The sequence below is a fragment of the Neovison vison genome, chromosome 1 (assembly GCF_020171115.1).
Source record: "Neovison vison isolate M4711 chromosome 1, ASM_NN_V1, whole genome shotgun sequence".
NCBI lineage: Eukaryota > Metazoa > Chordata > Mammalia > Carnivora > Mustelidae > Neogale > Neogale vison.
In genome coordinates, this window is record NC_058091.1 from 205138982 (window position 1) to 205164450 (window position 25469).

Here is a 25469-nt window from a genome sequence, read left to right on the forward strand (position 1 = left end):
TGTATACTACCTTCCATTTAGTTGGTAAGAACCTGAAAAGTCATATAAGATCAAATTATCATGTATTAAAGATTTTCAGACTAATTTTAAAGAAGGCTTTTAAGTATCTTCAACTGGCAATGACTCTTAACACCAAAATGTTTTGTCTTTCCTCTGTGTATGTTTAAGTATCAAATGAGTGCTAAAGACAAAATGGATGATAAATGGTCAGTTTTAAAACAAAGAGTGAATATACAAGTACCTGTCATTAGTAAATTATAAGCTTCTTGTTTGGAAATTTTCCCATGGAACCATCTTAAAAAGAGAACAAATTAAATATGTAAATCTGAAGTCCTTTTTGCTGTTATACAATCAAAACTAAACAACCAGCACAAGTTTAATTCACACTGATACAATGAAATAAAAACAAATACAACTGATCAAGTTATCTCATTCCTTTTACATTTGTTATTATATTTGTAAACATACATAATTTCAACAAAATATAGTAAAATAAGGGTCCAATATGAACCATAATTTCCATATTAATGAACAGTACCAGTAATAATTTTAATTCTGATAATGAGAAACTGTTACATGCTTACACCACCATAGTTAGTGTTCTCTTTTCTTTGCATTAGGAGGGAGAGATGGTACAGGTAGAACCCAGAATTATCCCCCCCCCAAAAAAAAATTAGTAAATGAATTTTCCTCACATCACCCTCCAAGTGAACTTTCCCTAAAACAGGAGGTAAGTTCTCTCTTGAAAGAAAATAGACATGGCTGATTAATACTTTCCTTAAAGTCAGAAAGTGAGATTGAGTGATGACAGAGAGTAAATGTCAGCATCAAGGACTGAAATAAAAGAATGACTTAGTATTCCTAATTATATTTGAGCTACTGCCATAACAAATTAGATGGCTATATATGTTTTAGTTTCTATATACTTAAAATAAGCATTCAGAAATTATTATAAGTGGCATATATTCAAGATCCACTACATATAATAACTAAAGTATTTAAATTTTACCTTAAAGTAAAATGACACACCTGATTTTATAAATTATTAGTAATTAAATTTCTTAAAATCTCCTCTAATTTATGTGAAGGACTATTATCTATCCTGTTGATTAACACCTTTTAATGCCAAGCTGGTAATTCCAGATCATCCCTCTATCACTTCGCCACAAATTCCTGGGATCTATTCTTAGTTTTGATCGCGGCTTAAAAAACAACTTAGAAAGTAAAAAATACTACAAGACCAAAACTAAACAAACAAACAAACAAAAAAAAAGCAAGACCCAGCTATATGCCACTTCAGATCTAAAGACACATGCAGACTGAAAGTGAAGGCACAAGAAAACATTTACCAGGCAAACGGAAGTGAAAAGAAAGCTAGAGTAGCAGTACTTATATCAGACAAATAGCTTTAAAACAAAGACTGTGACAAGAGAAAAGACGGGTATTATAAAATGATAAGAGGAACAATCTAAGAAGAGGATATATAATTACAAATATCTATGCATCCAACATGGGAGCACCTAAATGCACAGAGCACCTATTAACAGACAGAATGGAAGAAACTGACAGTAATACAGTAACAGTAGGAGAATTAAACATCCCACTTACATCGATGGATGGATCATCCAGACAGAAAGTCAACAAGGAAAAAGTGATTTTGAATGACACATTACACTAGATGGGACAGATAGATATATATTCAGAACACTGCATCCCAGAACCATGAATACACATTCTTTCAAGTGCACCTGGAACATTTCCCAGGATAAATTATATTAACCCACAAAAAAACTTAAGACATTCAAAAAGAATGAAATCATATCATGCACCTTTTCTGCCCACAACAGTATAAAACTAGAAATCAATCCTGAGAAAACGTCTGGGAAGAACACAAATACATGGAGTCCAAAAAACATGCTACTAAACAGTGAATGGATCAACCAAGATTCAAGGAGGAAATAAAAAAATACATGAGACAAATGAAAACAGTCCAAATCTTTGGGATGAAGCAAAAGATGCTGTAGAGGGAAGTTTAGTGCAATACAGGCCTATTTCAAGAAATAAGAAAAATCTCAAATAACAACCAAATCTTAACTCCCGAAGGAGCTAGAACAGAAGAATAAACAAAGCCCAAAGCCAGTAGAAAGAAATAGTAAGATTACAGCAGAAGTAAATGAAATAGAAACTTAAAAAGAAAAAAAAAGAAAAGGAAAAAACAGTAGAAAAGATCAGTGAAACCAGGAACTGGTTCTTAGACAGATTCATAAGGAAAAAACAAACACAGGACTCAAATAAATACACTCGGAAATGAAGGACGAGAAGTAACAACCAACATCACAGAAATATAAAAGATTTTAAGAGAATACTATGAAAAATTCTATGGCAACAAATTAGACAACCCCGAAGAAATGGATGAACTCCTAGAAACATGCAACCTTCCAAAACCGAATCAGGAAAAGCAGAAAATTTGAATAGACTGATTATCAGAAATGACATTGAAGGGTGCCTGGGTGGCTCAGTTGGTTAAGCGACTGCCTTCAGCTCAGGTCATGATCCTGAAGTCCTGGGATCGAGTTCCACACTGGGCTCCCAGCTCCATGGGGAGTCTGCTTCTCCCTCTGAACTCCCCTCTCATGCTCTCTCACTCTGTCTCTCTCTCAAATAAAAATATTAAAAAAAAAAAAAAAAGAAAAAAAGAAATGACACTGAATCAGTAAGCAATGAACTACCAACAAACAAAAGTTCAGGACCAGATGGCTTCACAGGTGAATTCTGTCTACTAAACACTTTTTTTAAAAGATTTTATTTATTTATTTGAGAGAGAGAGAGAGAGAGAACACGTGTGCTCTGGGTGGGGATGGCGGGGGGGGGGGGGGGGGGGAACACTCCCCTCAGTAGGGAGTAGGATGTAGGGCCTGATGCAAGGACTCTGGGATCATGACCTGAGCTGAAGGCAGACACTTAACTGACTGAGCTACCCAAGTGCCCCTGTCTACCAAACATTTAAAGAAAATGTAAATACCTTTAATACCTTTAATTTAAATTAATTAACTGTTAATACCTTTCATTTAAATTAATTAACTATTAATATTGTTAATTCTTCTCAAACTATTCCAAAAAACTAATGAGGAAGGAAAACTTCCAAATTTACCCTGTAAGTCCAGGATTACCTTGGTAAGAAAACCAGACAAAAACACTACAAAAAACCCCCCAAAACTACAGGCCAATATCCCTCATAAAGACAGATGTAAAAATCCTCAACATAACACTAGCAAACCAAATTCAACAATACATCAAAAAAATCATTCACCCTAAGTTGGATTTATTCAGGAATGCCAGTATGGTTCAATATTTGCAAATCAATCAACATGATACATCAGAGTAATAAGAGAAACAATAAAAACCATATGGTCATCTTAATAAATGCATAAAAAGCATTTCACAAACTACAACATCCATACATGATTAAAAACACTCAACAAAGTAGGTTCAGGAGGGGATGCACCTCAACATAATAAAGGCCATACATGGAAATATCATACTCAATAGTGACAAACTAAAAGCTTTTATCTTAAGATCAGTAAAAACGCAAAGATGTCTACTCTTACCACTTTTATTCAACAGAGTACCGGATGTCCTAACTGTAGCAATCAGACAAGAAAAATAAATAAAAGGCATCCAAATTGGTAAGGAAGAAGTAAAACTCACTATATTTGCAGATGGCATGCAACTATATGAAAAAACCTAAAGACTCCACCAAAAAAACTACAGAACTGACAAATGAATTCAGTAAGGTCACAGAATACAAAATCAATATAGAGAAATCAACTGCATGTCTATACACCAATAAAAAGTAGGATAAAGAGTAATTAAGAAAACAATCCCATTTACAACTGTACCAAAATTAATAAAATACCTATGAATAAACTTAACCAAAGAGGTAAAAGACCTGTATTCCAAAATGCATTAAAAAACAGTGAAAGAAACTGAAGATGAGAAAAACAAACTGAAAGATATTCCATGTTTATGGACTGGAAGAGCAAATGTTAAAATGTCCATACTACCCAAAGTAATCTACAGATTCAATGCAAGCCACATCAAAAAACCATTAGCATTTTTCACAGAGCTAGAACAATCCTAGAGTTTTTATGGAACCACATAACACCTGAATAGCCAAAGTGTTTCTTCAAACACATGGTGTATACCAGTGACACAAAGGGGAGTATCTGCTCTTATCAAGTCCCTATTCCAACAAGAAAAAGGGACACACATACGTATAACCACAAAATCAATGTCAAAAATATAATAAAGTGCACTGATAGATATGCACGGAGGGCTTTTTTTGAATAAAAGAAAAGGGACCAGTTCTGTAGAACACGTGAGTGAAAAGATACAGGAATACTTCTTGGCAAGTGATAAATGAATTAGGTCATTAAGAACAGAAATTAATCAAACATAATGCAGGATGAATTCTGGCCTAGAAAGTAGTCTGGGCAAAGGCAAAAAACAGTATTACGCATTTGAAGTATTACTGGCGTTTGACCTACATTTTTTTTCTTTCCTTTTAAAAATAAATCTGTGGTATTATTTTAAGTAGGGAAGTATACAGATTTGCAGTGTATCTTATAAATCTGGAGGCTTTCACAACACTGGACCCCATTTTTGCACACATCAATTACAGCAGTCCCCTCACTGCAGGCAAACACCTCATTTTTGGCGTCCTACTCTCTAATACAAAGAGAGAATATTAGTTGCCATTTATCCCAACACTTTGCACGGTTGTTTGTACTATAGGAAAATAGTTCCATGTACCTTAATCTCCCTCAGAGAGGTAAAATTAGGAAGATCAAGATTACTGTAATTTGAGAGAAACAGCATTTACACCTGACCCACTTCATGTGCTTACATTATTGGTATACCTCCTCCACACATTCATCAGAATTCATAATCTAAATGTAGGTAGCAGGAAGACCTCACATTACTAAAATCAACAAGGTACAGTCTCACTCATGGAAACTATTTTACAGTTAAACAGCTACATAAAACAATAAGGAAAATGGACTCCAAAAACATCTCATATGTTCCATCTAAGGAAGGGTGGGGAACTAAAGGAGGTTTACTGCAAGCAGAGTATCCAGCTTCATGTTTTTGTCTTCTAATGGTTAGAAAACAGAATAAGCAACCACTTGAAAGGAAAGCCTTAAATTCCATTAGTAAATTCTGACAGGAAGGGAAGAAAAAAAATGTTCCTGTGAAAAGAGATCAGAAGATGAACAGTTTCTATTAAAATCATATGACTGAAATAGACTTGGGATTGAGAGTTAACATCTTCAGAAAAAAATTCATATACAAATAAATGAGGGGGGGTGCCAAGGTGGCCCAGATGGTTAAGTGTCTGCCTTTGGCTCAGGTCATGATCTCAGGATCCTGGGATCAAGCCCCGCATCAGGCTCCCTGCTCAGCAGAGAGTTCTGCATCTCCCTTTCTCTCTCTCTCTCTGCCCCTCCCCACTGCTCTTGCTCTCTCTCTCTCTCAAATGAATAAATTTTTAAAAATAAATAAATAAGCAAATGAGGGATGAACAGGACACTAGAAAAGATCTGTAAGGACAAAAACAAAATCAGAGTAAATTTCCCATAGGAAATTATTGTTAACAGCTAGTAACTTATGAAATATGAGAAGATTTTGTGGCAAATACTACATATAGTAATACCTGGTCTTTGAATTAGCCCTTAGAAGATACTTAAAATCAGCTTGAAAAGATTATGAAAAGAAAGACCTTACAGAATCTTATAAATATAGTAAAGAACCCTGATGTTGGGGGCGCCTGGGTGGTTCAGTTGGTTAAGCATCTTCCTTCGACCTATGTCATGATCCCAGTGTTCTGGGATGGAGCCCCACATCAGGCTCCCTGCTCAGCAGGGAGTCTGCTTCTCCCTCTCCCTGCCGCTCCTCCTGCTTATGCTCTATTTCTGTCAAATGAATACATAAAATCCTAAGGGAAAAAAAAAAAAAGCCCTGTTGTTGGAGACCAGCTCTCTTTCTCATACACAGGCACACAACAAACAAAAAAAAATGAAAAACTGAATATAAAATACATAAAAGATGTGGTTACAAAAACAAAAAATGCATTAACAGTAAGAAAGTAAAAAAAATATGAGGAATCGTGACATTCATACTGTTATTAATGTTTATAGAAAAGCCTTTAGCGACAGAAGAGTTACATTCAGGTATAAAAGACACCATCATTATTAAAAAATAAAACTATCAGTAGATCCTAAAGAAAATATTAACGTATCAGTTCTGAGCCAAATAAAAACAATTTTTAAGACAGCTTCAAAAGTAGCAGTTTTAAAATATATTTTGGCCTAAGTTTTCCAATTTGTAGGTTTATAACATATTTTCTTTTTTCTTTTAGTAATTAACACAAACTCACATTTTGCCTTCATGTGGATCTTCTTCCCGGCCCTAAAGGATAAGACATTAAGATAGTATTTTATATAATTTTAACTATTAATCTATTTTTATTAAAATTAATAAAAATCATATCTTCAAACACATCTCTACCCTGTCCCTCATATTTACTTTTGTATATACAAGAAAAGACCTATCAGTCCAAGAAAAGTCTTTCTAAAACTCTCTCCCTTATTGTTACTACTCTTCTCCTCTTGTTGTGGTTACTGGAATTCAGGCATTTTTTCTCCCTTTTCTCAAACTATTACCACAGCCCAAAGAGTTTAATTACCTCTGCGCCCTGTTCAATCCCATTATCTCACCTCTCCAATTTGGACTCATCAGTTTCAACTGCAACTTTCCCCTGCACTAAGAAACACCAAACCAAACAAAAAGAAACAAAATTTAAAAACCAGACCTTTAATACCTCTCTGCTCCCTACAAATTCCTCCTTTGATAAAACCAAAATCCTTTATCATATCACTCAAGCCTACATTTCCTATCTCCTAGTACCAATTCTCTTTACGTATCTATACAATGGACCCACATAACTACCCATTTGCTTATCTGTATTCTCAACACCACTGGCTTGTTCTTTTTAACTTAGAATGTCCTTTCCACTCACTGCTTCCTACCTGTTTGTTAACCTAAACTATTCAGACAGTATCTTCTTCAAATACTAGTTCTCAGTATAAAATACGGAGTCCCTAAAACATAAACTTCTACTTTGAATAAAAGACATCATTCTTTTATCATCTATTGAATTTTACCTTACTCTATTTGGCATGCCTATTATTTAAGATACACTAGTGTTATTCATTCCTTAATAATGGCTGTAAGCACCGTAAGATCTTAACTCTTCTTTATTAATCCCAACCACCCCATAACCACTAGCACAATATTGGGCATATAATTTTCACTGAATACTTATTGCCCTGTACTCCTAGTACCCAGCAAAACTGGGTACCTGACACCAGGTTTTCACTGAATAATAAAGAAAAATGGTCTATCTATACAGGCATTCACCTCTCTCAATTTGTTCCTTACCCATCAAATACCTAAGTGAACTAAAACACCCACTGAATGTCTATTATAAAACAAAGCAGTATGCTTAACACACACACACACACACACACACACACAAAATGCATGATCATTACCCAAAAGGAGCTAATCTCTACAGAATAGGTTGACACTAAATTAATTTTGTACAGTGTAATAAAATAAAGATTAACAAGGTGCTATAGACATACAAGAGAAAACAATTTAGCCTAAGAAAGGCATAAATCCTCTGTGAAAACTAGGAAGCCTCTGAGATAAAAAGATGAATCATGAACCACAAGAGACTATGGACTCTGAAAAACAATCTGAGGGGTCTGAAGTGGCGGGGGGGGGGGGGGAGGTTGGGGTACCAGGTGGTGGGTATTATAGAGGGCACGGCTTGCATGGAGCACTGGGTGTGGTGAAAAAATAATGAATACTGTTTTCCTGAAAATAAATAAATAGGAAAAAAAAAAAGATGAATCAAATTTTACGTGGTAGTAGTCTAGCAGGGCAGGAGTGTCAGGAAAAGTGCAGGCATAAAGAAATTCATTCAACAAATATTTGCTGAATGCATACTAATGATGCCGGACACACTATTCTATACTATGGGGATACACCACTGAATCAGAGACAAAAATCCTCACAAAGCTTACATTCTAGATTAAAAGCATAAAAGCAGACATGTAGGGACGCCTGGGTGGCTCAGTTGGTTAAGCAGCTGCCTTCGGCTCAGGTCATGATCCCAGCGTCCTGGGATCGAGTCCCACATCGGGCTCCTTGCTCAGCAAGGAGCCTGCTTCTCCCTCTGCCTCTGCCTGCCATTCTGTCTGCCTGTGCTCGCTCTCTCTCCCTCTCTCTCTCTGATAAATAAATAAAATCTTTAAAAAAAAAAAAAAAAAGCAGACATGTACTTGAAGAACAGTAATTAGAATTTCAGAGTGGGAAAATACTTAAATCCAACCACCAACCTAATGTCTGAAATCTAGACAATCTGCAAATGGCTTTTCAAGCTACAAGGAATCACTAGGCTCCAATGAAGACCATTATGAAAACTTATTTTAAGTATCAGAGTAAAAATTGTTCATTAATTCTAACTTGGAATTATCTACTATTAATTCAAAGTATGACTATATTCCTTTTTAGCAGCCCTTTTTAGCAGAACACTGTTCATTCATACTTGTTAATTTGTTCTTTTGTTTTTTTTTTCTTTTATTTATGTTATGTATCCTTATGTTAAATTGGGGTTTTTCCCCCTGTACTCGTTGGATAACTTTCACTTATTCTTCTTAAAGTTTATCTTATTAAATTTGATCCAGAATCCCAAGAGCTGGAGAAAGTTAAACTATACTCTGAATTCTTTAAATAATCATAAAAATAGGGATGGGGTATGACAGCAGGAGAAAAAAAATCCAACATAAAAAAGTTTTAACTAAGAAATTCTGTAGTAAAACCAACACAGTAAGATTCTTCTGTTTGAAGATTTCTGGCCTACAATGAAAAAAAATATCTCTCCCTACTGTAAATTGCCAAATACTAACCTAGGAATTAGGAGTTCCAATCCCAGCTCTTCCACTAAGTAACTATTTGTATGCAATGTATCATACCATTACCTCAACTGCCCTCCACTTTTCCTCAGTTATGTTTTACCTCTACATATCAAGATCTATTAATCAAGGGAATTAATAACAAAGAAAAATGTTCTCCACTGCAATCTTCCCGGAAAATAATCAAAGCACAGGTTTCAGAATATTATCAAGTTCATGACATAATTTTAAAACAGTAGCTCTGAGGGTTGTGAAAGATAAAAGAAACCATTCCATCACACTAAACAAATCCAAATCCAAAAAGGATGAACTCCAAAACTGTAATATGTTTGATAAGATTCAGTGACACTTAAAAAAAAAAAAAAGATTCAAGCGATACGGATACATCTGAAATGCAAATGTACTTGAAAGCGGACCTGCTATCAAAAAACACAACAATTATCAACACTGTGTGACAAGACTACTGATGTTGAATTATGTGGCGACAATAAAAATGGGAATACTGGAAATGTAGAAAGGTGTTAAAACTAAGTTTTGCTAAGGTTACCAGAAAATTATATTTGGGAGATAAAGATTCTGAAAGCAAACATGTGCAACCCTATTTGATTCAGATTCCATGATCATTTTTTCATAGCCTCATTTATGAGGAAAACCACTAAGAAGACAAAAGGAGATACAAATAGGCACAAATGGTAATTTTTTTTAATTCTTAGAATTTCATAAAAACTTTCTGGAAATAAAAGACTTTCAGAAAATTAACAGTTAAAGATTCAAACATGCTGGCTTAGTTATCCTCTTTACAAATAAATAACCTTTACTACAGTAAATATATTTTAATGAGAAATTCTTTGTTCTAGGGAATTGACATTTTTAATTTTAAAAAGTTTCATTACTAATTTCTCCTGATTACGGATAAGTTCCAGAAATGTACAGAATATTTAAAATTGAGAGTGACAGAAGAAGAACAAAACTTACCACCTCTTCCACTAGGTCTTCAACAATAAGACCCTGTTCATCTGTTCGTAGATTTGTAACCCACATCCATCCATCTTCTAATTCATTATGAACAATAAACATATCTCCTTTTAGGAAACTGAAAATAGCAATTATGAAGTTATTAAAATTGAATTAAAATTTTAAACATGGAAATTTGAGTAATCATGTGCCATACTACAGAGATAATATGATACTGGGAATGCAAGAAATTAAAGTCAAATACCCTGGATTTTTGTCTTGTTTTTTGGCATCACCTAAATATAAAGCTCTGAAGACACTTAACAATCTGAATCTTATTCTCTCACGTTGTAAAATGGATTTAATAATGGTATCTGCAGGGCGCCTGGGTAGCTCAGTGGGTTAAGCCGCTGCCTTCGGCTCAGGTCATGATCTCAGGGTCCTGGGATCGAGTCCTGCATCGGGCTCTCTGCTCAGCAGGGAGCCTGCTTCCCTCTCTCTCTCTGCCTGCCTCTCCATCTACTTGTGATTTCTCTCTGTCAAATAAATGAATAAAATCTTTTAAATAAATAAATAAATAAATAAAAATAATAATGGTATCTGCACTCTCTACATTATTGGATTACTCTTAAATTCAAATTCAAATTTGTGTAAACAGTAATTATATATGTATTATAGGCTTTAGGCTATAACTCCAAGAAAACTGAATTTAAAAATTTAAACTGAATTTAAAAATAAGCTTTCATGTAATTACTCTTTCAGATGTAGGTTAGATATAAAATCATAATATAATTTGCTCATTACATTTACACAAGATACAGCTATTTTAGAAAAACTTCAAGTAAGCAAAATTAGACTTTCCAGCAGATATTAATGAGAATTAACATCTTCCTCATAAAAATCATTAATGTTTATTTAATTCACTTAACACATCTATGATATAGCAAGCATTCTTTCTCTGAAAGTGGTATCAAAGGATAGGAAAATGCATGCATGCTTTTTTTGTTAACAATTTCTGAGTAGAGAGATGCATATACAAACTAGTTTCTTTTCCTTGGAACCTATACATTTTCAACCTCCACAAAATTGCAGGAGGAGTAAGTTTTATACTGATGCCATTTTTCAACATCAGTAATTCGCTGATTACTGGAGGCCTGAATGAATGCCTCCCAGCATTCAAAGTTCCAAGATTAACTGGCTGCTGCTATTAACCCTCTATCTATATTCACATCGCATATTTTTTAAACAAGTTTCCTCAGTCTAAATTTCACAAACTGAAGTTCCATTAAGTAATCTCTTCTCATACTTCTGAATTTTCCACCAGAATATCTCAAGCTTCACTGTTTCCTGGACAGGTTCAAGACTAAAAACTTATACACTTCAGATGATTTCTATTTGGATGAGCACGTAATACTGCATTCTATCTTGGTTCTACAACCCTTGTTAACAGTGACCAATATTTCATTAGCTGACTGGCAGAAGACATTACTACTTAACCAAATAAACTACTCCTTTCTAGAAACACTCTCCTAAATAACTACATTTAAAAAAAAAATTATGAAAAGAAATAAAATTAAAAAATAAAAAATAATTATGAGTAAAAGAAGAATATATATGGACAAAAATATAGAAATATAGCTTCATTTCTTGATCAAAAACTGTCATTAAGAGAATATTTTTAAATTTGACTTATGTTGTTGCTAGAACAATAAATATGTGAAGCAAAATGAAAAAAATTTAAAATAAAAAGGTTAGGGGCACCTGGGTGGCTCAGTGGGTTAAAGCCTCTGCCTTCAGCTCAGGTCATGATCCCAGGGTCCTGGGATCGAGCCCCACATCAGGCTCTCCTGCTCAGCAGGGAGCCTGCTTCCCCCTCTCTCTCTCTGCCTGCCTCTCTGCAAACTTGTGATCTCTGTCAAATAAATAAATTAAATATTTTTTTAAAACAATAAAAATAAAATAAAATAAAAAGGTTTTAACAATATAAATATAACTATTTATTTTGCATTTTTCCAAAAAAAAGTTAAAATGCCTTATTAAGTCTCATTAATCTTCAGATGTTTTTACCTAAAACAAAACAAAACAAAAACTTCACAGATACATACAAATTTTTAAGGACTCATATATTCACATATATTTATATGATCAAATTAAAACTTATATATTCCTATACTTATTTAAATTTTCATCTTCCTAAACCAGTAGTAGTCAGTTCTGAAGGTCTCTCAGGACTCCGTTTTATACTTAAAAATTGATACCCTAAAAGACCTTTATTTATATGAGTTATATCTATTAATATTTACCATATTGGAATTTAAAATATAAATGTTTTTAAAAATAATCTACCCCATCACACGGTAACATAAAGAATATTAAAAATTACTATTTTTTACATGTTTTGTGAGAATATTGTTTTACATTTTTGCAAATCTCAACATCTGGCTTAACTGTAAACAGCCAGATTCTTTTGTTTCTACATTCAATCTGTTGTTTCAGGTTTTTGTTTGTTTGTTTGAAGTATATGAAGAAAAATCTGACTTCACAAAAATTTGCAGCTGTGGAAGGAATGAGTATTTTAATAGCCTCTCAGATAATTATAGATATGCTATGAAAAACTCAACAATTGGTACCTGAAAGTTAGTTGTATTAAGGAATCGAAAACTGCCTCAATGAGCTTTCCGTACCCCATTTCAGTAATATCTATTTGTCCATCTTGCACTTTGAATGGACCTTTACCCAGGCATAATTCTTTAACAGCATGCATTAATCATTTAGAAGATACTGGTTCACTGAGCTATGCAGATCACCCAGATGTAGGTACATTTTACACAATCAAAATGTCATATTCTTTAATATCACCACCAATCTCATCAGAAAAATCAGGGACTATGTGGGAAACTGTGAAACTCCTGACTGCAGTCTCCCAAATTTTCATTTTTGCTTGCAAGCTCAAATTTTGTCACTGGCAACAAATACTGCCACTCAACTCACTTCCCCTGAAGTAACAGACTCATTCCTTTAAAAAAAAAAAAAAAAAAAAGGTCAAATACTCTGGTCTGAACAACCATTGTTGGATAGTTTGCCTTTGAGTCTTAAGCACAAATCGTATATACAGAAGCAGAAGCTAGCTCAGCTCTCAACTCCCTGCTCTCCTCAAGACAAGGACCTGTGGTGCTCAACCAAGATGTTTTGTGCATATTTCCCATTTCATCACACAGAATATTAAAAAGAGGCACCAGTTTTCTTCATCTCCCAGAAGATTAAAAAAGATATTTACCACACAGAATACTAAAATGATTGAGATTTAGAAAAATACCTTTTACGGTCTCATCGAGAAATCTGAGGGGAAACTTTTGTATTGTTTACTTCCAAGTGTGTGGCATGAAGAACAGTACACTTTGCTACCACTGCCTTGATTTGTGCTAAGACACTAATACTTTCACTGGTTGTTGCTTTTGTACCATCAGTGTAAATGTCACAGTGAAAAGGGCAAATTTTATTTTAGTCTTATCAAGAGAACAGCTCTGCTCTCTTGAATTCTCTAAACGGATCTCAAGGATCCCCAAAGTTACATGGATCACACTTTGAGCACTGCTGTCCTAGAGGATACACTGGGAATTTACAAGTTATTCAAAATTCCTGAATTGGTAGTTCACCACTGTTGTTCTTTATTGTATATAATTCATTCTGTCCCTTTCTTTCACTGGCTTTTCCTGCTTAGATCACAAATAAAGGTATGCCAATAAAAACTGGGTGGCTCAGTAGGTTAAAGCCTCTGCCTTTGGCTCAGGTCATGATCCCAGGGTCCTGCGATGGAACCCCGCATCGGGCTCTCTGCTCAGCAGGGAGCCTGCTTTCCCCTCTCTCTCTGCCTTCCTCTCCGCCTACTTGTGATCTCTGTCTCTCAAATAAATAAATAAAATCTTTACAGTAATAATAGTAAGTTATATATAAATCAAATAATATAAAAATAATTTTTAAATAATCATGTTCTATAGTTCTATGCCACACTTAAACCATTCACTCATCATGTAAAATAGAAGTTTAGTCATCATTTATGTACAAATTACAGTTGAGACATAAATGCCATGGAGTAATATAAATTAGAGTACAGAATATAACAATTATCCTTACGTTGTCAAAGACAGTCTAATAAAATCTGAATTTTTTTCACCTGCCATCTTCACTGTGGCCACTCTGATCCAAATCCATATTCTGAACAAGCCAAACACAGGAGTACAGGAATGATGAACTCAATACTAAAGGTACTTGCTAGCCTGCTACATGCTCTTTCCTCAAAGTCCGAGACCTTCCCAGCCCAAGAGTAGTTAAGTTTTCAAAATCTGTCAAATGCCTATTTCAAATGCCTTATAAATGAGAATACAATCTAAAATACCTTATTTCATCAGTGTCTGGAACCTTTGTGTAAGGTAGAATGGCTCGAACACGCCTTCTATCTTCTACTGGCTAGGAATAAGAAAAAGAAGATTTATAAAAGATAACCTTTTTATGTCAAAGTCAAATTAGGTATATCCACATAAAGTTTAAAACAACAAAAATCCACATTATGAACACAGGATCATTCAAATTGTTTTTAGTAAGGTTCTAAATACTCAAAGCCTAGAAATACTTGTCTTATTTCTGGGGCTTTTTTTTAACAGAAATTCTTTTAACTGCATAACCAATGATTTTATCAGGTAATATGAGTAGCCATTTAATTTTAAATGAACTACATGGGGGCGCCTGGGTGGCTCAGTGGGTTAAGCCTCTGCCTTCGGCTCAGGTCATGATCCCAGAGTCCTGGGATCGAGCCCCACATCGGGCTCTCTGCTCAGCAGGGAGCCTGCTTCCCCCTCTCTCTCTGCCTGCTGCTCTGCCTACTTGTGATCTCTGTCTGTCAAAAAAATAAATAAAATCTTAAAAAATAAATAAATAAATAAATAAATGAACTACATGGAACATATAAATTAACTTTTCTCTGATTATTTAAAAGGTGTTTCAGAATCTTGCAGCAACTGCAGGATTAGCGCTATGTTATCATTCACTTAAAAACATTTGTTAAGCTATCACCATACAGTATTAATTAAAAAAATATATATCTAGCAACTTAAATACAAACTTACTGAAAAATTTTCTTTTTCTGAAAAGGATATCAGTTTTGCTGACAGTACAACCAGAATTAAAATTTAAAACAACACATATTTCTTAAATTTTAATAAATACCATAAGAAACTGAACGAGAGCTAACCTCATTAGTAAAGTGAAATTATAAATTTTTGAAAAATACAGTATTTAAGTTTTACTTGCCTCTGGTGGTGCAACTGGATAAAGCAATTTTTCTCCTTTAAGCAAACAGGAAACATGACTGTAATAACCTATTAAGTCTGACAGTGAAGAAAAACGTCTTCCACCAATGTAGTAATCTCCACACATAGCAATAATCCTATTTGTACAGGAAAAAATACAATATAACAAAAACCTTCAGAGCCAATTTTAAAGACCAGTTTCTAAAGAAATTATACATCCCTAATTGTCATACTCTTCCTTAAACTATATCCTAATATTAAAATACCACTTACCAATATCTGCCAATGCAAATTTACCTAAGGTTACTTCTTCTAAAAATACATATGCATACATGTGATAGATATGAAATACATTTCTGACTTATAAACCCCATTTCATAATTCACTGCAATATTTATAAATCTATCTTCAGATACCTCTGCTCACTTTTCATATCTAAGACTAAACAGCAATTTTAATAAGTTTCTCTGGCTAAAAGTAGTTTACAGATCTCAAAATATTTAGAGTATTATAATAATTTCACATTCTATGTGCGGTATAAAGTGCTCTCACAACTTCTCTTAAAATCTGAAAGTCAAGGGGCGCCTGGGTGGCTCACTGGGTTAAGCCGCTGCCTTCGGCTCAGGTCATGATCTAAGGGTCCTGGGATCGAGTCCCGCATCGGGCTCTCTGCTCAGCAGGGAGCCTGCTTCCTCCTCTCTCTCTCTGCCTGCCTCTCTGCCTACTTGTGATCTGACTCTGTCAAATAAATAAATAAATAAATAAATAAATCTTAAAAAAAAAAAAATCTGAAAGTCAATGGCATATAAACATTTATCAGTACCATGAGAGGCAATATATGATTTTTTTTTCAATGTCTCCCTTAAAAATGAAATAGAAGACAATAATATAGGTATGTATATTTATGCAGACTTAGGCATCTGTACTTGAAAATCTACATACCTTTGACATGAATGTTTGCAAAGAATTTCAGAACAGTGAAGCAAAATGAGTTAGAGGGCACACATCTTGACTCTTTGTTTCCTATATTTTGTTACTCTGTTGTCTAAAAACACACATTTCCTTTATTTCTGCTTTACCACTCAAAGTTTCTTCATAATTCTTTATACTTTAAAAGTGGTAATTATATTTGAGATTAGCACAGCAGTGCCCAATGATATTGTTTTTAAACAAAAAAACAATCATTCAATAATATCTACTCTATAATCTTCTGATTAAATCACATAATTGAAAACAAATCACTTTCCCCATCATTTAAATATCAATGAAACATTCATCCTTATTAAAGCAGGTATATTTAAGAACACTACAGCAAAGTCATTATGTTATTTAGCCTCATATTAGAAATAAAGACTTACCTAAAATGGTTGACAACATTTGTCTGGCTAAGAAATGAAAGTACAAAGGACCCTGGCCTCCGATCACTCTCTCTTATAAGGTAACTGCCAGACTTCCCTGCTTGCCTTAGGCGTTCTTCGGCTATAGTTCTATCAAGTTTTCCATGATACCACCTAAGGGAAAAAAGAGTTGTGATTAAAATACAAATAGCAACTATAAAATTAATAGTGGTAGCTGAAAAACTTACTATTAGAGGTTTCAAATACCTAAGTATAACTTAAACATTTACCTTTTACTCTTGGTAGATTATTCCAATTTTAACTCAATTGTTTTTAACTTCTCAGTCTCTCAAAAAAAAAAAAATCATTTACTCAGTTTTTAATTTTTTCTATAAACTCATGGCTAATCATCTCACATATGAACCTCTCCATTTCTGTCCATCTTCTCCCTCCAGGACTGTCTACCTGGTCAAGATATAAGCATTTATTACAATCAAATCTTTATTTAGAAAAGAGTATGATGGACAAATGGAAACAATTACTACCTCTCTCTATGCTAAAGATCCTAAGTATATCACTTGACATAACACGCAAGATAAATTGATACCTATAAGAAAATAAAACTTTATTCCATCTCAGTATCTGTGCCCTAGAACAGGAAAATAGAATGACACTCTGAAAAGCCTAGTGTTCTAATTTCCTATTTCAACATAAAGCTGATTATTCCCTTTGGTTTTAAGATTATTTACTCCATAACCACATAACTGATCTTAATTCCTCAAATTTATTTAACAAACATGTGGAAATAAATAATATCCCTTTAACTTTGTCCCTTTAACTTTCTTACTCTCACTGTAAATGTGTTCTACCTACCACACTACGAGATAATCTGCTTAAATGACTGGTTATAATTCTAGCATCACCCATGCTACCAGTTTATGCCTATAAAAGACTTATGGATTAACAGAAGCATAATTAGAAACATACTGGAACTTTCACATGGCCATGGTAATAGTTCTACAAAGTAATTGTTATGAACTATTTTTACACCTTCAATATGTTAGTCATCCCAACTCATCCTTGATACTTGTACTCTTTCTTGAAACACTCACAGAAAAACAATAAAACATTCATATTGCATTGATATATTAATATCTAGCCATAAGTCAATAGTCAAAACTATTACAGTCTTGTGACTATTTTTATAAATCTCCTTTTTTTAAGCTTGCTGTAAGGAAAGCTAACTATTCTTGACTCATTAGTTTATTTTTTAAAAAAAAGATAAGTTATCAAAAGAATTTTCACTTATTTGAAGTCTATGCATAAGACTGAAATGAAATAATGAAAAAATCACAAAGCTTCATCTTAATTTAATAGGAAAAACATAATTATAAGCTGTTAGTATTAGAGGAAGAAGGCAAAGAACAATCAACACTGCATTCTTCTAAAATTCTAATTTCAGTTCAAACATTATATTTAAGGCTACTGACATAAATTTAACTTTCAAGAACTGTTTTCTCTTTTCTTAAATGTGAAAGTAAAAGTTTAGACTTATGATGATTAAAAGTTCTTTGATGAGGTAAAATTGAAGCATATATGATCAGGACAAAGTTTACTTAGAGGGGCACCGAGGTGGCTCAGTAGGTTAAGTGTTTCCCTTCAGCACAGGTCATGATCTCAGGGTCCTGGTATGGAGCCCTATATTGTATTCTCTGCTCAGTGCAGAATCTGCTTCTCTCTTTCCCTCTGCCAATCCCTCCCCCCCATCCCGGCTCATGTTCACTGTCTCAAATAAGTAAGTAAAATCTTTAAAAAATAATAAACAGAGATTTAAAAAGTCACCATTTAAAAAAAATTTATTTAGAAATTTACTTAGTTGTGAAAATACATGGAACATGTCCTTATAATACAAAATTGGTACATTATTTATTACCTAAAGTAATGAAGCTATGCCGCAGAGCAGATTTACATGTGAAGAAACAAAAATTAAAAACAATTATAAGCAAAACTCCTATTTTTGTGTACTTTCTATCTGCTAAATTTCTGCTGTTTTACCCAAATGTCAAGATTCAAAAATTTCATTTAATCTCCATCTTGTGAACCCACCATGAGATGATATAAAAGGCCATGAGGTGTTACACAATTACTCATTTATAAAAAATACTTGACTAAAAACTTTTACTGATATATAAAAGATCTATTTGTGATTTTTTAGTTTTTAGCTCTGTATTTTCTGTAAGATTCTGGCTTTAATACAGGTATTCAGTTTCAGATACACTTGTGGTGAATACAGCATACTGTATCAATCTGTCAAATCACTGTGCTGTATACCTAAAACTAATGTAACAATGTATGTCAACTACAGTAAAAAAAAAAAAAAAGTCAATTATTTATTATGATTATAAATTGACTTTAAGTTATCCAGTAATAGCCTGGATGAGCACAGATATAGTTGAGACAGATCCTCTAAATGTTAGAATTCCACTGTTAAAAGTCACTGGCTGTTCTTCCAAAAACAAAATAAAACAAACAAACAAAAAAACTGAATTGTCTTAATCAAAACTCAGACTTTCCTGAATTATCTTTACTGTTAATTTGAAATTAAGGTGAATTATACTAACAAGAATATTTTTAATATATCTGTACAGCTATTTTAAATGTATTATTAAAGCATGAAAAGCACTTCAAGTAAGATGTTACAATATGCAATTCTTTACACCATTTAAAAACGTGGAAATAGGTGCCTCCTTAGTGCAGTAGGCAGCGCATCAGTCTCATAAAAACGTGGAAATAAAAAACATCAGCAACATGTTTGGCAAAATAATAATTTTTTTCTATTATATTTATTTTATTTCTTTATTCTTAATAATTATGTTTAAATTACTCTTTAAAAATTTACCAAATTTATTTTCCTTGATGACAAAATCTGTAACAGACAGAATGAACTATTTGACTAATAAACCAAAGTACAATAAAATTTGCATGTCTGAATGATATTCAAGTTTGTTAACTCCTTTTTTTAAATATTTATTTATTTATTTTCAGCATAACCGTATTCATTGTTTTTGTACCACACCCAGTGCTCCATGCAATCTGTGCCCTCTCTAATACCGTTCCCCCAACCTCCCATCCCCCAACCACTTCAAACAAAATAATAATTTTATCATAAATGCACATAGCATCATGATATACAGCTAGAATAAGTATTTTATAAGTAGATCACAATTCCAATGTGATATGATTTGGTTAAAGTACTTCACAGATTTATAGAACCTACGCCCTGTATCCACTGAGCACTAGTCCTTGGGTCTTTAAAACAATGTCCCTCAACCCTTTTTTAACCCATGAACTTTTTGATAAACCTAAAATTTCATCTACAAGGAAATTCAGAATACTTAAGCTCCCAATTTGTCACTGAAAATCATTGCAGATTCTATTTAACCCCAGGGGCCAAATAAATAAATAAACTACTTTAACTTTCTGAAATTTGTAATAAAATTCATTTTATATTTTAAAAAATAATGTGTAATAGGCTTCTCAAAACATACCCTCATACCAAAGATGTGAACTCACCTAGAGTAGATGTACCCCTAGTGGATTATCAGTTTAAGATTCATTTAACAAAAATGCTACACTTTGTACACATAGTACAAAAGAACAAGGAAATGAAAAAAATCTAATCATTCCCACTATTTCTTGACAATCTTTACAATCAAAGTTCTATTATCTCTCGTTAAGAGTAGTTTCGCTGGTGACAGTTTTCAACTAAGTTAAAAAACAAGAAGAAGAAGAAATGCAACTGAATCTAGAATACCTCTAAGGAACACAGAATAACTGGAGGATATTCTGAGTGCAACATGAGACTACCGAATATCTATGGTCAGCACTACCTAAAGTAAATTTGTTACTCTGCTTATTACATGTACGGCAATTTTAACTTCTCAGGATGTACCTGACACACAGTAATATTAATCTTAAAAGCATTTGTTGAATGAAGGAAGAAGTGTCAAATCAAAAAGTATAATGCTGGAGGGACGCCTGGGTGGCTCGGTTGGTTGGACGACTGCCTTCGGCTCAGGGCGTGATCCTGGAGTCCCGGGATCGAGTCCCGCATCGGGCTCCCAGCTCCATGGGGAGTCTGCTTCTCTCTAACCTTCTCCTCGATCATGTTCTCTCTCACTGTGTCGCTCTCAAATAAATAAATAAAATCTTAAAAAAAAATTTAAAAAAAAAAAAAGTATAATGCTGGAAAAAACTTTAGAAGTCTAGTTCAAACTCCCTATCAATGTAAAAAAAAAAAAAAAATTCTTCTTCAATGTCAGTAATAAACAAGTTCTAATCTTTGAGGACTGCTAGCCAGGTCTAAAAAATATATGAAAATAACTGAGATTGACAGAGCTCAAAGAAGGATGGCTACACTCACAACTCCCAAACATCTTCAGAAGAGGCTCAACCAACTGGTAAGATGAAGACTTAACAAGAAACCTCCATGACTCTGGTCAAGCCTCTACCTTTTGTCACCTTACCATCATCACTCATGAAATATGGAAAACAATCTCCAGCTCAACCTCCGAATAAATTACATATTGTCCTAAACTCCTTCAAAGAAAAATATAAAAATGAAAAACTACTACATAGGCTGTAATTGCATAATGATTAAGTAAAGACTCTGGAGGCACCCTGCTTCTGTCTGAATTATAGCTCTGCCACCTCGCTGTACAAATGGGGGCAATGACTTAATTTCTGAGCCTGTTTTCTCCTCTATTAAAGGCATATAATGACAGTATCTACTTCATAGAAGCTGGCTTGATATTATTATTAAATAATACATATAAACATATATACACATGAAAGACTACATGACAGATTAATACAATTTCATCAATGAAAATCCTAAATTTTATGACTGTGGCCTAATGGATGATTAATTTGTAGATCACCTAAGCTCCAATGATCTTCCATTTCCCAGTCTTGTTTCACCTTCCAGCAAACTTTTGGAAAGACAACCCTAGAAACCAATCTTTGTATCTGTGAAATCCTTGTTTTTGTTTTTGTTTTTTAAGATTTTATTTATTTCTGTGACAGACACACAGAAAGAGATCACATAGTAGGCAGACAGAGAGAGGGTGGGGGAAGCAGGGTCCCTGCTGAGCAGAGAGCCCTATGCGGAGCTCGATCCCAGAAACCCTGAGTTCATGACCTGAGCCAGAGGTAGAGGCTCAACCCACTGAACCACCAGGTGCCCCGAATCCTTGTTTTTAAGAGAAAATTTCTTTTCCCAAAATTCTTTTGAACATTACAGATCATACATATTAAGTGGGACTGGCGATGCCATTGTATTCACACACTAGAAATTCTTCCCTTTCTCCTCGCAACTCTAGAAGAAAACTCTCTGAGAGCCCCATTCTTTATCCAGTGGATATATTCTTTGGAGGAATGAGGAAGAAAGTATGCATTTGAGATACTGTGACTTAAATGTTGCAAATATAGCACTTTAATAATTAAGTATCTAATGTTCTCCTATTTAAAAGTAAAGTACTCCTGTCTTTTTCTTTTAAGAAGGTAGGGAAAAGAAAACAGGAAATTTAATAAGTATAATGTATTTTTCTCAACTAGCCTCGTAATTTTCCCCCCAGTTTTATTTTTTTTAATTTTCCCTCTGTTTTCATTTAAATTCCAGTTACTTACATACAGTGTACTATTAGTTTCAGGTATACAATATCGTGATTCAATATTTCATACATCACCTGGTGCTCATCACTAGGGAACTCCTTAATCCCCATCATCTATTTCACCCATCCCACTCATTCCCTGGCCCACCTCACCTCTGGCAATCATCAGTTTGTTCTCCATAGCTAACATTCTGTTTCTCAGTTTTCCTCGCTTCCCCCCACCCCCCACAATGTTCTTTGTTTTGTTTCTTCAAGTTGAGAAAACTTACAGGCAGATACAGAGTCCCTTGATTTCAATAGAAACTACATAATCAGTTTATCTAAGATATCATACCATCCAAAATGATGTTATATATTTAAAAAGTCAACAATAAAAGAGACAAGTTGGACAAGTTGCAGAAATCATTTTACTTTTAAACTTGAAATAACATGAATTGTTTATACTTATAACCTCATATTGTATATTGGTAAAAGACTTTTGAGGGACCTTATGGAGGCTTTTGTGCTCTTTAGTTTGTCTCTCCTGACAAGAAAAATAATACAGAAATCTATGTAATGAGAAAACCAGCTGGCGGTGAATACAGACAGACACTTCATTCAAACTATACAATTACTTAAAACTATCCTGACATTCCTAAATGGAAACTGTCTATTACAGTAGAAAACAATTAAAGTGTCACCATCAACATATTTCCTTTTAAAAAGGAAACTAAACTGAAGTTCCCAGTTCACTTTTACTTTCCACTATGCTCTTCCTCTTAATTAAGTCACTGACAGGCACCAGAGTTCTTACAGAGAAATGTATATGCGGATATCCACTTGCCAAGAAACCTCTTCTGACACCTAAATCACCTGGGATTCTGTGTCTGACCATACTACAAACTCTTAAAGTGTTTCTGTAATTCTCAAAGATGCTAATCAGATTTTCTTATACATGTTTGTCCTTTCTGAAATTGAACAGGTTATTTCAAGGTGGTATGACAGACACAAAAGTTTTGCTAAAACTAGCACACATCCCTTAAAGCCCCCATATTTCCTTTCAACAGAGTTCTTACAGTCACCCAGTCTGAGGTGATGGTTAAGAAAAGTGAAAGCAGAGAGATTAAAATTTGGTCACTAGTAAATTCATTTGAACAACCACTAGACTAATAAGCGCAACAGGTTTAATATACCCCTGTAAGACTCCTCAAATGTCCTCTACCCTAGACCAACTAAACCACTTAAACCTGAAGAAAAACTGCTTATATAAATGGTAGGTATATGTAGTGCTTATGTGTATGTGTTAGGTATCTTGAATATATTTATGTGTTCAGGAAAATATTGTGTGTGTTTAGTTATATATCTCAGATCAAAGTAACTCAAACCAAGAGTAGAAATTCTATTTTCTTTTGTTCCAAGTGCATATTTACAGAGTCCAAAAGAGGTTTTAACCCTGAGAGTGTTTCTTAAGAAAAGCATGTGACCTACCTACCTGTGCTATGTGACCTACCCACCAAAAATTCAGTCTGCTGAAAGACTAATACAGGAAAGATGGGAACCAGCCCAATGCTTACATAGGCAAAAGTTTGTATCAAAAGGCACTTGACTGAGATAGCCTCATTCTTATTACCCTTAACTCCCTTTACCCTAGATAACAGATAGGGAAGAGCAGAAAAAGCCACACCCTCTCCAAAAATGTTATGCACTAATCAAACATGTTCAAAAATTTTTTTAAAAAGGGGCAGAAGGAAAAATGAGGAAAAGAAAGGAGGAAGAAAAGAAAGAAAAAACACAATACCTACTAGCAGGAGGCTAACAAATTCCTACCTCCATGGTCAATCACTTTTGTGTAATTTCATTCCTCAGAAACTCCCAATTCTTATGGTTGAGTTTTTCTTAGAACCTCAACAATTAGAATGTCATAACAGTAACTGAGCTCATGAAAAACAACAGGAGGAAATGACTTGTGGCCATCTTGCTGCAACATAGTTGTGAACCACCTTGAAGCAATCCTTTATGTAAAAAAGAAACTGTTTAATTTCACAATGCTCATTCTAAAACTTTGGAGGTAATGGTCAGTTAGTGGCTACCTACTGCACCGAAAACATTTCTTAACCTGTATTTTAAGAAAGATGTTTAAAACACTGAATCTGTAGGTTAAAAGCACACTTTAGTCTAAAATTGCCTTTTATTTAGCTATCTCCAACAAACAATGGCCAAGCATCGTGCTACAGGATAGAAAATAAGTTAACACCAAAGAACACCATCCTGACACAGAAATTTATGATCTAGTGGAGAATACAGACAAAACAGACAATTGCAATCTAGTCCAGTAAGTACCAGAATGTGGGAGCATTAAAAAAAAAAAAAAAAAAAAAAAAAAAAATCAGTCTTAGGATTTTAGAATAAACTTCCTAAAAAAAAAAAGTGATGGCTTAAATGGAAACTTCAAGATGAGTAGCAACTGATTCACAGAAAGAAAGGGACTGAGAAAGTGCGAAAGATGTCATCAGGCAAAGGAAAAAGTACAGGCAAAAAAAGTTTACAAACAGATATAAAAATACTCCTTACACATCAACTTACTCAAAATACTCCTTACACATTAACTTCTTAGCAGAAAATAAGTAAAGAATATATGCTTTCAAATTAGACTAGAAACTTACATTACTTGATGAAGTTCTTTCACTTCCTCAGAAATATATCTCACAGAACATTTTAAAAAGTTCAAGATACTCTAAGTTCTATTCTCTAATCTGGTCCCAGCCATAACCCCGTGGCTGGCGGGGGACATTATACCATAGCTCAAAATTCTCCACGATGTGCCCATTTATTCCCCTATAAGCTCTTATATCCAGACTAATTACATTTATTCATTCAACAAGTATTTTTTAAGCACCTACTATGCCTACTATGTTTTAGACACTCCCCTCTGCACTTTCTCAAAGTGTTTTTCTAATATGACTTTAAAAAAAAAGGGTGGAAAGATAATGCAATTTAGCCAAATATCATCCTAAAATTAAAGCAGTTCCTGTGAGGTTTTCCGCACCCCCCCCTCAGAATTTTCTATTCCCTATTCATTCTTACTCATGGAAATATCAATACTTTAGTATCAGTTCAAACTGTAACTTCTATGAGAATGATTCCCCAAATCTTTTAGCTAAACCGGACTTTCCTCCTAAA

General features: G+C 34.0%; 1 protein-coding gene across 1 annotated transcript in view; it reads right to left on the reverse strand.

Moving 5' to 3' along the window:
- The window catches only part of RASA1 (RAS p21 protein activator 1), a 125685-nt gene that overhangs the window by 42376 nt on the left and 57840 nt on the right, over positions 1–25469 (reverse strand). Inside the window, exons 2-7 of the mRNA XM_044265962.1 lie at positions 16660–16812; positions 15303–15438; positions 14392–14462; positions 10017–10134; positions 6437–6468; positions 242–294 (exon numbers count right to left, since the gene is read on the reverse strand). Coding sequence (XP_044121897.1) covers positions 242–294; positions 6437–6468; positions 10017–10134; positions 14392–14462; positions 15303–15438; positions 16660–16812 — 563 coding nt within the window. The remainder of the gene's footprint in view (positions 1–241; positions 295–6436; positions 6469–10016; positions 10135–14391; positions 14463–15302; positions 15439–16659; positions 16813–25469) is intronic.